Source organism: Cuculus canorus, chromosome 1, assembly GCF_017976375.1.
Source record: "Cuculus canorus isolate bCucCan1 chromosome 1, bCucCan1.pri, whole genome shotgun sequence".
NCBI classification, from domain to species: domain Eukaryota; kingdom Metazoa; phylum Chordata; class Aves; order Cuculiformes; family Cuculidae; genus Cuculus; species Cuculus canorus.
In genome coordinates this window covers 168,244,385-168,263,112 of record NC_071401.1, presented here as the reverse complement: position 1 = coordinate 168,263,112, position 18,728 = coordinate 168,244,385, and the positions used below count along the sequence as shown (strand labels likewise).

Here is an 18,728-nt window from a genome sequence, read left to right as displayed (position 1 = left end):
CACCAAGAAAGGACTGCATTTATGTTTTCCAGAAAGTTGCTGAATCACATCACTGTGCATGCAGAACAGATACTTCAAATGGTGTCTGTCTAATGATGCAAGGAAAAAAAAGGCAAACCTGTATCAAAAGATGCTGTATGGGTTATCTGAGGAAATGTAATATTTTTTTTAATGCCTCATGCTGCAGTGCCTGGGAATTGAAAGGCATGTGTTCCTTTTCCCTTTTACTGCTTCATGACCTGTGCTTAACTATTCATGTTGCAATCTTAAGATCTCCTCTCTCTCCCCAGGATACAAACTCTAAAGTATTATTAGACCTTAGTGTGTGTGGAGAAGAGCTATTAGTATAATTTTAATGTATAAATATTGTATGCTTTATGCCAGTGTTTAGATTTTTACAGAAATGTAAGTTAGCTGGTGCACACTCTGGTGGCCAGTCTTTCTACGAAGAGAACTCACATGTATGAGATGGTAAATAACATATGTGTTTTTGCCATGTATTGTGCTCCATTTTTTCATTAGTAATAATTTTTTTTCAGTTGAGAATATGTTGCTACTCAGTCGAGCATCTTATGGAAGACATTGCTCCCAAATTAGTTGCTCATCTTCTGATCTCAGAAGCTAAATCTGGGTTAGTTTGGTAACATCCAGCTTCTGTTAGACTTTTTTTTGTGACAGCTCCCTATCTGTTTCAAAGGCAAAAGAAAAAGAAAAGGAAAAGGGGAAGGAAAAGGAAAAGGGGAAGGAAAAGGAAAAACCTTATCCCCTTCTTGTTGGACTACAACAAATATGGTAAGGCAAAGGCTCTTGGTACAGATTTCTGTCATGCTCAGCAAATGCGGTTCTGACTAGGCTGAGCTTTCTGGGCTCTATATTGTCCTAATAATTAGTAGTTTTCTGCACATACAATACAGGTATACAGGGGGTAAAGATTCTTAGGAGTGTATGCACATGTAAATTAGAATAAATGTAACGTTCAATTCAGGCACATAGTTTCTAATGACAATAACTGACATTTGTGTACGTTCTGTCTTCTGAATGCAGCTTTAATATTGGTTCTGTTGAATACGACTTCTCTTACGTTGTCTGGGCCATACAGTTACACATTTTTGAGTTATTATTTTTCTTCAAAAGGAAATCTCAGTATTTTCCTAGTGCATTCTTCCCTTAATTCTAGGCAGTGCTCTATTACTTTGGCTGTAGGTGTTGGAAGATTAAACTCTACTCAGTTTCTAAACAAGCAAATCTCCATTCTGCAATGAGCTGAAGTGCTGGGACACCCCAGTGACTGCAGAAGGGGGAAAACCCATGAGATTCTTGACTCGTTGAGGAGGTGAGATGTGAACCTGAAGAAGAGGGAAGGGGGAAAAGATGGTAGATGTGGATCTGCAGCCCTTTTGCCCATGCCTCGAGAGGCAGGTGCTGCTGCTGCTCCCTGATGGAAGGGTAACTCACTCTGGCCCTAGGCTGTGCTCCCGAAGATATTTTCATCCTCTACGTTTGTCTACTCTCTCGGGATCGCCACTTACTGGTGAAAACGCCTGTCATTCGAGAAAAGAAGGCGACCTGCTCCCTCTGTAGGCTTCTCAGGTTGTTGCTTTCAACAACCGCCTGTCCAGAGGAGAGGATCAGAGCTGCATGAAGGCTGGCAAAGACTCTGTAGCGAGACATATTTTGCATTTCTTGTACATTTAGAGCTACTTTTTGTGCATGTGTGTGAATATGTGTATGTGTGTGTATGCATGTGCATGTTTGTATATATACACATTCCCTAACACTTATATGTTTATAGCTACCTTTTCTACAGAAGCCACATATTGAGCAATTTTTACTCTTTAGTCTGAGTCTTTTTTAAAACCAAATACATTATCCATTTGTGTGTGAACTTTCTGTTTGTTAATGGTTTATTATAAGACCCTTCTGAGTGCATTCTACCCTTAGTAGTGGAAGAGACACCTTCTGAGCCGGTAGTTCCTTGATCCCAGGCACGCCTCCTCCTCAGTGCCTGCTAACCCAACTGCTTTTCTTTCCTCTCTGTCCCAGGGCCTTGCTTCATCAGTTGTACCAGCACTGTGGTTTCTGGCATTGTTCCATGGAAAGTAACCTGTATTAAGAACAACCCTGTAAAACAAAAATTTGTCACTTGGATCCTCTCAGTCACTTGCTTTACAGCACAACTCCAACAACAGTGCAGAGCAGCATGAATGTGAAGAAGCAGCCAGAGTCAAGGCAGGGATGAGAGCCAGATGTTCCCAAGCTGGTCTTGCAGCTGAAGTCCCCATTTATGAAACTACAGCTGCCAATTTACCTTTGCTCTGGCACAGATATGTGAGAGGAAATTCCCCTGCAGTGCTACACTTTGGGGAAGAACCTGACACATTGGTGAGTTATATATTAACCACTATAGATGACCTTTCAAGGAGCGGCAGAGTAACAATCTTACTGAATTACTGATAAAGAAAAATGGCAATTTTTCAATTGTGCAGAGCCCTGGTATTAACATATAGGAGAAGACTGCCCAGCTCTTTCCACTAAATTATACTGTTTTCAATTATTCCACACTTTCTTAAATCTGAATAAATTGGTCAGATGGTTTCAATTCTAAATAGATGGCTCTGTTTTTTTTCCTGTGGGGAGCTGATGGGAGAAGACAGGAAATATTTTAGCTGAAATGATGCAGCCATTTCCAAGAAAGTGTCGGAAGAGCAACATAGAAGTTTGCTTGGGTTACAGAAAAAAAGTATTCTTAGCAGTCATTCAGCACTGTGCTCACTTTTCCTTCCCAAGGTCTGACCTTGCCCTGTGTTCAGCATTATCAAAGATCTGCTGCAATGAATTTATGCACTTATGTTGCTCAGGACACAAATGAATTGCTTTTACTTAAGCTCAAAACCGAAATCCTGCCAGAGATGACAAATGTGAGTACTACATGTCACCAGTGAAATGACTAATGATTTATTTGTCTTTGAAGCTTCTGGTGAAAGCTGAAGCATAATGGTGAAAGAAAAAATAATGTAAGTTACATAACACCTCACATATGGAACTGATAATGCTGGTTTTATATGGAATAAATTGCTCTCCAATGGTTTTATACATAAATATAACACGGATTATTTCATTTCATGTCCACTGCATGCTGTGCATATATTCAGGAAATTTAATAGATTTAAACTTTTGACTGAAGACTGGATTTTGACAGAAGATCTTTCTTTTGGTCAATAATGAAAAGAAAGCCTGGCCATGTTTCTGTTCAATTGTTTAATTTTCAAGAGACATGGTTCTGACCTCCAAAACCATAAAAATTATCCTTGTTTTAGACCAGAATATCATCTTTTTGAAAAAAAAAAAAACCCCAAACCCAACAACATTTTTTTTTATAACTGAACTTCTTACTTGAGTAGTAGTAACATATTATTTTGTGTTTGGAATTCCATGTATGGAATTTATGTAGCCAAGGCTTTAAGCACTCATGTAGTAAATAATACAACCCAAACTCCCTGAGGTTTACAGGAACTCAGCTCAGCACTCAACAAGGTGAAATAAGAAGGAATTCAGACAACAAAAGTTCAGTAATAAATACCAGCCAACACAGGAGACCAGGCAATGTTCAGAGCAGGATATTGCTCAAATGTGTATGGGGAGGTAAGGACTGACAAGGGATGCAAGAGCATTGTATGTATATTAGCACTGCAGATATTGAACACCTTTAAGCTGGTGCGAGAGGTCTGTCACATACATCAGTCTTGGAATTACTGCCAGAATTCTGAGTACAGCATGTCCAAATGATTATTACATGAGACTTCAGTTAGAATAATGGAAAATGAGTTGCGTGTAAGTTATACTTGTATTTTATATTTGAAATCTAAGAAAAGGGGAAAGGGATCTAAGTCTTCCATGCGACAGTTTTTTGATCAGTCTCTTCAGAAAACTAATTGTTTTGTCCTTGCTCATAAATTAAACTTGAATCGTAATGAGAAGACAGCAGCACTCATTTCCACTTGTTGGAAATGGCTTACATGCAGACTTTGGCAACATCACTTGTCCTCACAGGAAGAAGACTGCAAGAAATGCTAGTATTGCCTTTCAGAAGCTTATGCCATCGTGCTACTATGCACCACCACGGCATTCCGAAGAACACTATAAAATGTGGAGATACCCAAACTTAAAAAGGCTTGGGAGCGGCATATTATTTACTGTATGCATGACTTCATCTTAAAAAAGGAAGTTTACCCTTAGCAAATGTAAGATGATGGAAAGTTGGGAGGAGTTGTTATAAATTTAATTTCAGCAACGATACGGTTCAGTTAAGAAAAAATAAATTATTGTCATCATCCTCTTTTCCTATTCTACCTGTGACTGTTATTTTTTGTTTCAGAAGAGGCAATCGCTACAAAAAACCAGGATGAACAAATTCCTCATCTATGTGTCGGTCGACATCAGAAAATGGTGTGCAGAGCAGCTGGTATTGCTATTTGGGCGGCTCAGCACGGCCACGAAGATCATGCGCCTGTGACTGCAGAGCAGAGGAGAGAGCTGCCAGTAGCTGCCAGCAGCCAACCCTAGTGTCAGACATGCAAAGTATAACTAAAACGATGTCACTGCTGAGTACAAAATTCCCCCATTTCATTCTTACTTTAAAGAGAAGAGCACTGCAGATGCGGGGACATGGACAAAAGTAGCCAGTATATCCTCTGCTCTATTTCTACATGTTAATCAGCCATGCTTATGGAGCACTGGCTAATCCCTCTGGCTTCTGAACTGAGAAAAGAAGATGCTCCTCTTCCAAGTAACTCATGAGTCACCCCTTTTAGTACATAGCATGCATGACTGCATTGTTAAAAGCAGTCTTAATCACTCACTGAGAAAAATTATATCGATCATCTCTCCTTTTGAGTTAACTGGATGCCTTGAGAGCTATGACTCAGCCTGTGTGATGCAGCAAGCGCAGTAAGACCTTAGTAGTTTTTTCGCTAGTTATAGGAGCCCCCTGCCTCTTATTCCTTGCATCTTCCTAGTATGGTTACAATTTGGAAAAATGATAGATTTCTTGGTATTGTACCTTTCTAGGAATCACTGTTCTGTGGATGAATTTGTCCTGAACTTTACATCAAAGTTCAAAGAACAGAAGCATTTTTGCCAGGCAACTGAATTGTAGCAGAGGGTAGGGCAAAACAGCTCCAGGGCTGGAGAAAACCCACTTTTTGTTTTACCTTGAGCTCTGTAGCAGTCTTGGACAAACCATATATACTGCAGTTCACTCTGGTTTATGAGTATAGGGCTGTGTGTCAACAAGACAGTGGAATAAAGAAAAAAGAAGTAATAAGAGTAAATGGGAAGGTTTTTGACAGCTTTGTGGAAAGAGGGTGAATGAGTCTGATGTGAGAAATAAATTCTGTTGTTAACTAGGAATTGCCAAAGGCAGAGCAAGGTGAATAGATTAAAAGTTTTCAATGTGACATATGAAAAAATGTATCTAGTTCTTCCAAATGTAAACAGATATACTGATAGACCTTCTGGTGTATTAATTTCGTAAAAGACACTAGACTGAAAGACTGCTACAGACACTGAATGGTCAAGGTTTCAACTGGTGGAGAATGCCAAAGTTAAAACATACTACATCCCCTTAAATCAGTCCAGCTGTATGTGTAGATATATTATAAGGGTACAATATGGCTGAATTGTGTTATTACAGCCCACATATTTAATTGGATCAGGCTCTCAACTTGCTAATTTCTTCGCAAATGCAAAAGAAGCTACAGGGCTTCCATGGATGAGGATATGTGAGGACAATTCTGTTACTGACTGAAACATGGTTGTTATCAATGCTTTCTTTTATTTCCCTTAAACAGTCCTTCTTGTTCACTCTATTTGGAGACCTTCCCCACATGCTCCTCCAGTTCTGACACTACGCGACATATTGCTGATCAGCAGGTCCTCTTGCTGTCTCACCACAACCTTCCTCAGCTGCTGGGAAATGGAATTAGCTTCTGCTACAAGCAGACACCTAGGAGGCAGGGGGAAGAGTGGAAAAATGGCACCAAATGAACTAGCGATTGCTTGTGTAACGATTGTGTAATGATGCTAGAAATACATGCATTACAAGACCATCTTCTTTGCAGCTGGGAACAAAGGTGATGTAAACCAGTTCTGACATGCTGAGTGGTCAGGATAGAGAGAGAAAAACTGTTTGTCAGGAGATGCCTGAATGCTGAACAGGGGACAGCCTCACCTACACTGTTTGCTAAGCCGAGGTTGGTGATATGACATCTCATTTGTTGGGTGCTGTTCAGCCATTTGAAGCTTTTTGTAAGAAAAGGCATAATATCCTCAGTCTCTGGAAGTTTGCATGAAACAGGGTTTTTCAAAGAACCTGAGTTCATCCACAGTGGCTAATGACCTTTTCTTTTCTCAGCGGGCTTTTCCGGCAGCTCCAGCTCCACTCTTGGGGGGAAAGGATGGAAAACACTCCTTCAAGGACTGGTAGAATGTAGGATTAGGATCCACTTGCGTGATACCCAGAACATCAGCTATAAAAATACATGTAGTCTACTTGTTAAATGAAAATTGCTAAGGATGATGGGGATAAACAACAGAAAAAATATCTTCAGATAAATGGTATTCAAAAGCATGTTTTGAAAAGGCACTAGTAACCATCATGTGATCTGCCCTTTGAGCTGGGCTGTACTGGTAGAGGAGGAAAGGTGGTATGGCCCAGAGATCCTCTGCTTTAGCAGGGACTGCTGGGGCACATTTACTCCATCAGATTATAACAGTTTTCTTTCAGCATCTTTGCCTGGCATTGGATGACTGGCTTTTTGTTTCTTGAGTCACTATTTCTGCAAAAAGTATCGCTGTCAGCTGTAGGTCTTAGAAATATCCTTTGATATATGGAAATGGCATTTACTTTGTGACAAAGTCTCGCTCCATGGTGGGTTTCTTGATGGATATGGTCACTGGATTGAGGAATGCTGCCATTAGGGGGCAGCCCCAGGGATCTGCCCTTATGTCAGCTCAGGTCTCAGAGAAAGACATAAACAGCTGTTGGAGTGAGCAGATATTCCCAGTGGTATCACAAAGAAATAACAGAGAGAAACACATCTGGTAAAAAGGACACAACTAAAGATCCTAGCAAATCTGCATTTGGCAGATTCAAGGGAGGATTCGGTGAAAGCAAAGATGAAGAGGGAGCCTTGCTGGGGAATCAATCTGGAACAAAGCAAAGAAGCTTCAGAGGCCTCCCCAGTCACCACAGGCTGTCAAGAGGGTCCAGGTTTTGTGTGATGACCCTGTGGATGCAGAGGAGTGTAACTTGAAAAGCCACAAATCCCAGTCATCCTCTGCACTAACGGGTCAGTGAGAAATACCAAATAGCAACTGTACAAAGTTCTGGACTTTATATAGTTCTGTCTCAGTAGGAAATAACCTGGCCCTTGGCAACTAGAAATGGAGATACCTGTTAGAATCATCTGCAAATGTTTTTGCGATGCAGAGATAGAGTACCTAGCACTTTTCTTTGTAAGTAGGGTAGCAGATATCAGAAAACCAACATCTTTAATAACAAGTTGCAATTTGAATTCCTGACTGCAATTTCAGTTTAAAATCTCTTCAATACTCTTAAAATATATTTGAGTTAGTAATCTCATTCAGCATCAATTTCTGCTCAGATCTGAGAGTAATTTCAGTATTCGCTGTTTGTTAGATTCATAAAAATAATATTTAAGCATCAAAGGGTCCTTTATAAACATAACACTCTTGGATCACTTCAGTAAATTACTTACCACAAATAATTGCCCACCACTGCACAAAACCCCTTGCTATTTCATGGCCCTTCCTTGCAACTCCCCAGAGAGCCTGAGATAGCTCCATATATAGTATCCCAATATTTAAAGTATAAAATTGTGACTCTCAATAATTTTTTTTTACCCCTAGATCTTATGTGTGTCTATAGGAAGGCCTTTGCATTGTGCAGCTGAAGGTTTCACTGTGGTTCCCACACTCAACCACATCCACTGCTGAGGCCTCACACACCTCCCTGACAGATACATGTACATGTTATAGAATCATAGAATCATAGGATGGTTTGGAAAGCACCTTAAAGATCATCCTGTTCCAACTCCCCTACCATGGGCAGAGAGACCTTCCACTACATCAGGCTGCTCAAAACCTCATCCAACCTGGCCTTGAACACCTCCACGGACAGGGCATCTGCAACTTCCCTGGGCAGTCTTTCCATGAGTCCCAAGCTGTGTTTCTACATAACAGTGACACTTAAAGGGAATTAAAAGTCAGGATGACCAGAAAAAGCCCTGCCCAGTCATGAACTGTTTAACGGTTCTTCTTGTTCTTTAGTGTAGACCAGAATATTGATTTCAAAGCCTCACTGAAGTCAGCAGTAAAACTGCCACTATCTATAAGGGATGCAAGAATCCAGCCTTCAAAATCTGACACCTATTGTGACATCTCTTTGAATGTCTTGAAATGAAATGCTGAATGCCTGCTCATTTATTTTTCTGCCAAGGGTCAGGCTATAGAAATGAATGTCCTGTAGAAATTGGCTGTGAACATGGTGTTGCTGGACAGCTGAGAAATGATGTAGCAGCAGATGACCTTTGCCTCCTTCCTAAAGAAAAATTACATTTTTAACCTTATGTTTTTGCAGTTATACTGTCAGGATCCATGATTACACTACATGGGCTTAAAAAGGAAGAATTTTTATAGAAATCAGAATTGTCCAATTGCCTTTCAAAAAAGGCTTTTTTTTATTCACAATGGGAAATCTCTATGTTTGATCAGAAATGCCTAATATGAACAAAATAAGCCAATTTCAAACAGTATACTTGATTTTCCATTTCTTGCCCATCCAAATCACCTTGCAAACTCACCAAGAGATTTTGAGGCACTAAACACATATTCTAGCCGAGCAGTTAAGCCATCAGTGAGACATTTTGCAGAGTGGATGTTTTTAATTTGTTTTGTAATCATTAATGTTAAAAATATCTTTTCTTTAGAAGATGCTTTTTCTGGATTTTTTTGGTTCAAAACCTTTTTGAGGCAGAGATGGCCCATACTATAGACCTCTACAATATGTAATATCCAGTTTTGGAGAAGCCATTTCAGTATAATTATGATGTCAAGTAGGAAATTAGGAGCTACAGCTAACAATCATCTAAGAAAAGATAGGTATAGAGGTCAGGCTGTGGTAACATGGGTTGGTAAATGTGGCTCCAAAGTACTTAATGGTGGATCAGAAAAGTTACCAGCACAAAAAGCAAAATTGCAGGTCTGATTCTGGTACAAATTTATCCTACCTAATAAAACGCATTAGCATTGTTTTAAAGAAATAACTTTCTTGTGGATAGCTTTGCAATGGATTTTATATTTTGGTTTTTTTTTGCCTGCAATTCACTTATAGTCAACAGAAAGCATAAAGCTGCTTTAAGATTATATACCACACTTGTGGTGGTTCAGAAGAAACAGAAATACACATATATTTAATCCAGATTAAAATTGTATTGTTAGTTGACCTAGTAATGCATGTATGTGGCATTAATGAAAGGGAAGCCTCAGCTGTCGAGGGGTTGATTCTCCAGAACCATATAACCACGTAGCATTTCATCATCCCACAGGAAATGCATTTGTTAGTTTTTCCTTCATTGATTCCCAGTGCCAGTTTGCCCTAGGCATTGGTATACGCATTTTATTTTCTATTTATAAATTAGATTTTTCTTTGTTTGCCAATTTTATCTAGTGTTTTATGAAATGACAGGTCTTACCTGTTCCGTATGAGGAAAGAAATATGATAAATGAAAGTTTCTACTCATCATTCTTTTAGTGTGAGCGCTTTAATTTTAAAACAAATGTTTAACTGAGAGAGATTTGTAATCCTCTTTTGCTTATTCCTAACATTCTTCCTCATGTCTAAATCATCACTACAATTGCTACACTGGCAAGTTTGACTAGTACTGCAAGAAATTCAAGGGCTGGCCAGCAAGGCATTTAGCAGTATGATACTGCACAGCTCAAAAATAGCATTTTGGATCCTAGATTCAGTAAATTTCTAACATTAAAATAAAAATCTGGAAGACTTCAAGAAGTTAAGTAGCAGATAATAACGGATATAATAACAGATGCCATTAGGCATGGTCTGATTACTCTAAACCTACGAGAGTATTTGTTTACTGTTTTATGAAAGACTGCCAACCTCCTTTCCTAGTTAAAATTTGCCCTCTTTATTTAGCAGCCTCTATTCTGACCATTTAAAAATATTGAACTGCATTTCTGATGCAATGGATGAGCACAATGACTCCCAACAAAGCCAACATTTATTGCATCTGCTTACATACAAAGCCATGAACAAATAGCACATTAATTTTCAGAGAGAGAGGACAGTGTTTGAATCAGTGCTGTATGGACCTTTGTATATTAAAAACAAAACAAAAAAAGCTTGTTACTACTTGGTTAGATTTGTGCTTGGAAAAAAACAACAGAGACTTTCAGCTTTTTTGCATTTGTTCAGAAGGGTGATCGATATAATGCAATTAACTCTATTATCACTAAATCTTCATATATGACATTGAAAATTCATCTTACGTTTCCACTGTAACTAGAAGAGTCCTACGATTAATTTAAACAATCAGTCTACTGGCATCCCCTACAAACTACCTAACTAAGAGCTCTATTTCACTTGGCATTTTAAGGGTTTTGTTGAAAAATCTTTAAAATAGGCTTAAATGCACCTAGACTGATGGAGATAAATCATTTTGTGTCTGAGACACAGAGAAAGAGAAGCTGCATACGTATATTAGAACCTACCAAAGTGAGAAGATAAGTAACCCCTAAGAAAATGTTCTTTAAAAATATCTGAATTTTATTCTTTAGTGGAATTCCACCAATCCCCTGTCTTCTTCTCATTTACCTAATTTTATGCCATTTATTGGAAAGTGCCTAGGAAACTTGCCAGCAAGAGCTAATGTCTCTGAAGTAACGGGATCAGGATGGCCATAGTATCACCACAGCTTTTTAGGGTGGAATTTGAAAGTGTTTGTTTTGTGGCAGGCTTTCAACTTTATGCAGAATAATTTCTTGGCTGAGGCATTTGGCAAAGAGCATTCTGCATGACTCAGCAGCAGATCTTCTCCATCTCAGATTTTGGTTATATTAATATCAAGTTTATTTTTTACATGAACTCATACATATTTATGACTTAAGCTCTCGTGCATGCTGCCGGGCTTTCTCTAGTCCAGTGCCTGTCTCCCCAGCTACTCCAGCAGTGATTCAGTCTTGGAGTAGGTGGAAAAAAAAACCAGTCACTGGAGCAATTTTTTGTTGTTAATAGAGATAATTCTGTCATTTCTGTCTTTAACTGAGGTTACCTGGGAGGAGCTGGGCAAATTCTACAACATTCAGGTTCTGTAACACCAGACAGAAGTCATGACTTCATGCTCTTGAGGTTAGTATTAATGCTAGCCATGCAACCTTAATTAGTACACAAGCATATTATTCAGGCAAGCAATAGCACTGACTTGAAAAAGGCTTTCTGTAGCAGAGGAGCTGGCCTCCAATTTCAGCTCTTTGTTACAAATATCATCACAGAGTAAGCTTTGTTCTACAGCAGTTGAGAAAACACACCGGCCCTAACACATGCACGGTGAAGTACCGAGGGCCAACCTCTTCAGTACCTCAAGTGAAGAACTGGAGAGCTGTTCTCACTTTATTGAGAAAGCAATGGGTCAGGAAAGATTGGTGACTAGTTCAAACGGACTAAAGCCACCTTATGGTTTTGCCGAGCTCCTTAGGGATGCAGAGGTCACCTCTTGCGTCTTTCAAGTCTTACCTGTCTAATCCCCACTTTTTGAACCCACAGTCTAGTTTAAGTCCACACAAAAAGAGGTATAGATGTCTCAAAGGTAATTACATTTCTTAGGTTTCCCACAAATTTGATGACTGGGTAGAGGCTAAAGATCCACAGTTATTCTACTGGAAAGATCAGCGAGCCAAGCTGCTTCTGTGCAGCTCTGGACTGACCACAGCACATCCTGTCTCCTGTATGGTGGGGCCCTAAGTGGCCTTGCAGAGACAGAAGACAGACATTCTGTAAATGTGCAGCTGTAGGAAACACTTATTTCTCCATATCAGTAGTTTCACCAAGAACATCTCTTTTATCAAGTGTTTTGCACCACTGGCCTCCTCAAGCTCATTGGTGCTGTCTGCAAGAATGACAAGTTTCATTTGTAGTTTCTCAGCAGAATGAAGGAAACATAAATGCAAACTGCACTCTGCATATTTTGGTTGCAAATGTTTTTTAGGGATGAGGTATTATTAGCTGAAACATTTGTCTTCAAGGCAGATTTTGTTTCACAAACTTTTACTTGTCCAGCCATGTTCTTCTTCAATGGCAACTCCTACCAGGCATTTTGATGAAATGCTGCTTTGATTTAGGAATACCCAAATCCTTAATTTTCTATGAAATATATGCTCATATGCCACTTGGAGGAATTTGAAAATCCTAGATGTGTGTTTTCTCTTGGTTTCAGAAATATTGTAACTTATTCCGTACTGCTTACTTACGAATTACAGTTTTGTGCTTAAAATAATTTGCCTCTTTTTGTAGTCACAAATTTATTAACTTAATCTATTTATGAAATGTTACATGCTTTACCATAATTTTAGAATCCAAATTCCATGTGGCAGGTTTTCTAAATCACTGAGGAGAGCATAAGAGATAATGGCTATAATCCACTGGAAATGGGACCAATTTAATCTTTTTTCCCCTAGATCTCTGCTCCAGGAGTGAATTTTTATGTAATCTCTAGTATTTAGCAAAGGCGGTCACACTGCAGTCTTTCCTTTACAGGTAGGAATCAATAGGGTCTCTCTCCTATCCCTGGCTGTCTATTTAGGTTTGAGCTGTATCTGGCTTCATTGTATTTGACTGAAATTGGCTGATAGATTTGTAAGTGACTGAGGGAATGACAGGTGGACAGGGAGAGAGACGCATATGTTTGTACAAACATCCACACAAATAAGGGATCATGCATTTCCTTGCAAGACTTGTCTAAGTAAATCCTTCTCTGATGTAAGACTTCTAACTAGTGTCCTCAAATCTCTACAGTCTTCCTCTGAGCACTCAGGAATTGCTAAGTTGAGAAAGTAAAAAAACGTGTTGCAACTTACCTGGGTATGGCAAACTGAGCACTCCAGCAGTTCATTGCCTAGGCTGCAAATTGCTCCTGTTGAAATATGTGGTAAAGGAGTGAGGTATTACAATTTGCAGTCATTTTCACTAGATTTAAAGTAATTGTCTACGTCCTGCCTATATATTTAAGGAACTGTACAGCCATACAAGAAAATACCTTCACCCATCATTAATCTTGTGTACAAGATTCAGAAACAAACCTCATTACTGCCACAGAATATGCCAAATATCAAAGCCATTTTGAACTATGGACACATAATTGAAAATCATGGAATCATAGGATGGTTTGTGTCAGAAGGGGCCTTAAAGATCTTCCAGTTCCATGGCAGGGACACTTCCCACTAGACCAGGTTGCTCAAAGCCTCATTCCATCTGGACTTGGACACCTTCAGGGATGGGGTATCCACTGGACTTGTTCCAGTGCCTCACTACCCTCACAGTAAATAATTTCTTCCTCATATCTAATTTAAATCTCCCGTCTTTCATCTTAAAACCACTACCCCTCATCCTGTCACTGCACTTCCTGATAAAAAGCCCCTTCCCCGCTTTATTGTAGGCCCCCTGATCCAAATGATCTAATGGATGTGACCAGGGACATCACTGCTCATCAGCTAAAGCCGTTACCAACCGCCTGTGTGCTCTTAACCTGCCCCAGTTGTGGACTGCAGGGTGTTAGCATGAAACACACTGGAGCCTATAGATGGACTACACCGAGTTCAAACACAGCACTACTGTGCCTCAGGCCTTAAGCTGCTGCAGCCGAATCCTCTGGTCATGCGCTTGTAACTCACGCTAAGTCTAAAGATTTGAGAGTGCTTAGAAATGTCAGCCTTTGAGCGGAAAAATGTTTTCAATCTTTGTGGCACAACTGGTGCTCTGCTATATTTGCTTTACTCTGCACAATTAGTCATTGAACGGGTTTATTATTTACTCACAACCCTGTTTCTTACATCCAGTGTGTGAAAGTTGCAGCTTTAGGATAGAAAAGGGGACTGCAGCATTTCAAATTATGTGTACTGGTATTCCAGCAACTCTCCTGACACATCTCACGTGGGGTTTTGCCTCAGCACTTACAGATACAGATTCTTTCTCTGTTGAACTAATGTTTTTGTGCTGTACTTTTTTTTTTTTTTGAAGGTAAGTGTGTGCTTGTGTGAGATAACTGTTCTTTTCTGGTATTTAAAAAGCATCCAATGGGTCATGACACAGGGTTGCCTGTTCAGTTCAGGGTTTAGAGGAAGCACCGGCTCCTTTAGAATTAAATTTCCAGTTAATCATCCATTCCATAATGGATGTCCTCAACAACACTCCTTTAATGTGCATTCCTCGGTACTTTCAATACCACTTGAGTAACAACACAAGGATGGAGCACCCACTTACAAATTCAAACTACATCTTCTTTCTTTCCTTTTGCCAGGACTCGATTCCAGAGAAATGGCAGCAGCAAGAGGGCCCTGCAGCTCCAGACACCTGGCTCAGGCCCCGTGGGGAGAATGGCTGGGGAATGCTATGCAGCCTCCTCCCAGCCACAGGGCTGCACGGGCACAGGATGAGGGCTGGGTGGCGATGCTGCCATCCTCCCCTCTCCCTGCACCCCCTTTGGCAGTCAAAGTGTCCCCTGGAGGTCATAGAATCATAGAATGTTATGTTGGAAGAGGCCTCAAGGATCACCTGGTCCAACCTTTCTAGATGACCTATAGTTTAAATGAAATGGTCCAGCTGAGCCATGAACCTGTCCAGTGTAGAGGAACCACTTCCCTGGGGAGATTATTCCAATGTTCAACTGTTCTCATGGTGAAAAATTTTCTTCCAGAATCCCATCGGAATCTCCCCAGGAGCAACTTATACTCATTACCTCTTGCCTTTCCACGTGACTTGTTGTAAAGAGGAAGTCTCCACCCTCTTGGTAGATACCCTTTATGTACTGGTACATGGTAATAAAGTCTCCCCTAAGCCTTCTCCTCTCAAGGCTGACCAAACCCAATTCTCTCTGCCTTACTTCGTATGCCAGGTTTCCTAGTCCTCTGATCATCTTAGAGTCATAGAACCATAGAATAGTTTGGGTTGGAAGGGACCTTAAACACCATCTAATTCCAACCCCCCTGCCATGAGCAGGGACATCCCACTAGATCAGGCTGCCCAAGGCCCCATCCAACCTGGCCTTGAACACTTCCAGGGATGGGGCATCCACAACTTCCTTTGGCAACCTGTTCCAGTGCCTCACCACTCTTGTGGTGACGAAATTCTTCCTAATGCCCAGTCTAAATCTGCCCCTCTCCAGTTTATACCTGTTCCCCCTCGCCTTATCACCACAAGCCTTTATGAATAGTCCCTCCCCAGCTTTCTTGTAGCCCCTTTCAGGTACTTGAATATCTCTATAAGATCTCTTCTGAGCCTTTTGTTTTCCAGGCTGAACAAGTCCAACTGTCAGCCTGTCCTCATACGGAAGGTGCTCCAGCCCTCCGATCATCTTTGTAGCCCTTCTGTGGACCCGTTCCAACAGCGACCTTTCCTAGTGATCCTTCTCTGGACTCTCTCCAGTCCAGCCACATCTCTTCTGTATAGTGCGGACTGAAATTGAAAGCAGTATTCCAGGTGCAGCCTAGCAAGCACTGAGTAGAGTGGGATAATGACTCCGAATCATAGAATAGAATGAGTAGGAAGGGACCTTAAAGATCATCCAGTTCCAACCCCACTGCCATGGGCAGGGACACCTCCCACTAGATCAGGCTGCCCAAGGCCTCATCCCACCTGTCCTTGAACACCTCCAGGGATGGGGCAGCCACAGCTTCCCTGGGCAACCTGTGCCAGTGCCTCACCGCCGCTCATCGTGAAGAATTTCTTCCCAATGTCTAACCTAAATCCTCCCCCTTCTCAGCGATGCTCTCCTTGATGCCCCCCAGCACCTCGATGGCCTCGCCTGCTGCCGCAGCTCGCTCGGAGCCTGTCGCCTCCCCACAGATGGGGCACAGACGCCACCCCGGGGCACAGACCCCCCCACTCCGCTCAGCCGCCTCCGCCCTCCCCGCCGCGGGTCCCGCCCCGTCGCGGCTCCGCTCCGCCCCCCCGGCCGCGGCGGCTGTCACGGGGCGCGCCGGGCGGCGCTGAGCGGGGGCGGCGCTGAGCGGGGCCCCGCGGCTTCCCCCCTCGGCCTGGCCGCGATCGCCCGCCGGCATCCGGGCTGCGGCACCATGTTCAGGCGGATTCTGCAGCGGGTAAGGCAGCGACACCCGTGGCGGCGGGGGCGCCGTGCCCTGCCGCGTCCTTCCCTGCCCTGCTTCGCCGTGCCGTGCTTTGCCATGCTCTGCCTTGCTGTGCCATGTACCGTGCCGTGCTTTGCTGGGCCGTGCGCTGCCCTGCCTTGCTGTGCCCTGCCTTGCCTTGCTTTGCCGTGCTTTGCCCTACCGTGCCGTGCCCTACCCCGCCGTGCTTTGCCGTGCCGTGCCGGAGCCGGGCTCGGTGGGGCCGCAGCCATCGAGGGAGGGGACAGGCTCACGGAAGCCGCCGCCTCCTCCGCCCCTGGGGCAGGGTCCGGGCTGGGGCCGCTGGCAAACAGCCCCCGAACGCCCAAAGCCATCCCGGGGGCCGCCGGCCAGCAGCCTCCTTTCGTTTAGGAACCGGCTTTTCCGGCAGCTCTGCCCAACCGGCGCAGCCGAGCTGTGTCACTGGTTTATGAAACCCTTCTCGCCTTCCCGAATCCTCGCGTATCTCGGCGAAGCTTGTCGGGGAGGTGTTGGCGAGAGGCTCCGGGTACGGAGAGTCCTTCCTGGCTGGCGGAGGATGCGCCCAAAAGGGTTGAGTCACGCTGGCTCCAGCTCCTGCTCTGCAAGGACAGAGGAAACCAGCTGCCCTCGCTGTTTCATCTCCTAACACCTCCCTGAAAGGGGTGGTCTGGTGGAAATCCTGGCATGCTTTCCCTATCTGGCCGTGCAAGGAAGTGCTGCTACAAGAATGAGAGTTAGCAGAGGGGAAGAAAGTACCTCGGGAGGTATCCTGCCAACTTTTTCAGCGCACGGCGTGCTTCGAATGGTGTTTCGGTCACAGACCCTGAGCAGGTGAAGATGGGTCTTGGTCTGTTTGGAGCTTCGTGTTTACAGGGAAGAACTTCCTTCCTGAAGTTTGATGGGAAGCCCTGTTAACAAGCAGGGAAACTTAGTACAGATCTAATTAAATATTGGCAGCATTTAGCTGGGTGTTTATTGATTCTGAGAAATAACAAGTCGTCATGGAAAGCTTCTGTGATGTAGGAAAACGCTTGATACAATGCCAAAGGAAATTTGTCCCAAGTGTAAGTTCAGCTAAATGCTTTCTGTAAAAATCTGAAGTCAATGCAGAAGTTTTTTGTATCAAAACCAGCCATCTTCTCTGAGAAGTTTTAACAACTATTCCCCAGTGGCTCCCGAAAATTACAGGATTACAGCAGAGCAAGTTGCCAACGTAGGTGGAACGGACTTCTTCCTACCCCCAAACCAGAGACATGCCAAGATTCTTAAAGGTGTTAATCTTTTAATTGGTGCAAATAACTGTGCTTTTAAAAGTCCCCTCTTACTAGAAAGGCTTTAGGCCCATACACAACCTCACAAATACCTTTTGGACTTACAGTCTGTGGCTGGTAAAGTATGAGAAAGACTTTTGTGGTATTTTGGTGTTAATAGCGAGCTTTAGCTTGTGCTCAGATTTGTTCATAAAGAGCAATAAGTATTAAAATCCTTCACATCTATGGGGCAGTAATTTGAAGGCCCAGGAACTTCCTCTTGACCCTTTTCTTGTACATCTTTGATGTAACTGCCACCTCCCTCCCCTTCCAGTCACTGAAACACAGTTTCTGGTACATGTGTTGTGTTTATAATGTGATTATGGATGATGCCATCCTTTTTGAGACAGATAGCTAGTCATTACTGGTGATATAACTTGGGTTATAAAAGTATGTTTAAAAAACCCCAAATTCTTTATTATGTTTTTTTTTTTTTTTTCTTGTAACTCAACTGGTCATCAGGCTGCAAAGGAGGAAGACAAAAGCTACAAAGATATTGTTTCTAGTTGTAGTTATTTATTTGAAATTCTGATTCCTGAAGTTTTAAAACATCAGATATTTCTTTTTTGTACTTCTGTTTCCTGAATGCTTTTTTATTTCCTCCGCAGTTGTAATTTCTGTTTTTAAAGCCATCTTCACACTGACTTTGAATGACTTATTTTCAAAATAGGTAGTATTATATACACATTACTACTGAACGCTGCTCATTTAATTTTTGAATTAAATCATGTATCCATGCTATCTTCAACTAAGTCCTTGTGTTAGGTTCTTTCCTTGCAAGCTGTTTCTAAATTTTAAGTTTGTTTTCAGTGTGACATCTCGGGGATCTCTCTGGTCTGTATATTTGCACTGTAAAACCCCCTTTCATTCATTCTTTGGTTTCATGCGTTGTTCACTGTGCTGATCTAGAAGAAGGTAGTCTTTCCATAAAGACATGTGTGGAATGTCCAAGACACAACTTTCCTGCCCAGATATTTTGATTTTTGTCAGCCTATTTTT

At 42.1% G+C, this 18,728-nt stretch overlaps 1 protein-coding gene and 1 long non-coding RNA gene across 6 annotated transcripts in view; one reads left to right on the top strand and one right to left on the bottom strand.

Annotated features, from left to right (window-relative positions):
• Positions 1-848: 848 nt before the first annotated feature.
• LOC128853784 (uncharacterized) lies at positions 849-18,035 on the bottom strand. Its single transcript, XR_008452540.1, has 3 exons — positions 17,176-18,035; positions 13,174-13,229; positions 849-2,121 (listed from the first exon to the last, which is right to left on the bottom strand). It is a non-coding gene; the product is annotated as an uncharacterized LOC128853784 (long non-coding RNA).
• The window catches only part of EEA1 (early endosome antigen 1), a 138,741-nt gene continuing 136,281 nt past the window's right edge, over positions 16,269-18,728 (top strand). For all 5 annotated transcript variants that reach the window (XR_008452446.1, XR_008452519.1, XM_054081017.1 and 2 more), the window contains exon 1: positions 16,269-16,410. Coding sequence is in view for 3 of the 5 variants with exons in the window: in XM_054081017.1 (XP_053936992.1) it covers positions 16,387-16,410 (24 nt within the window). In the remaining 2 variants the exon portion in view is untranslated. The remainder of the gene's footprint in view (positions 16,411-18,728) is intronic.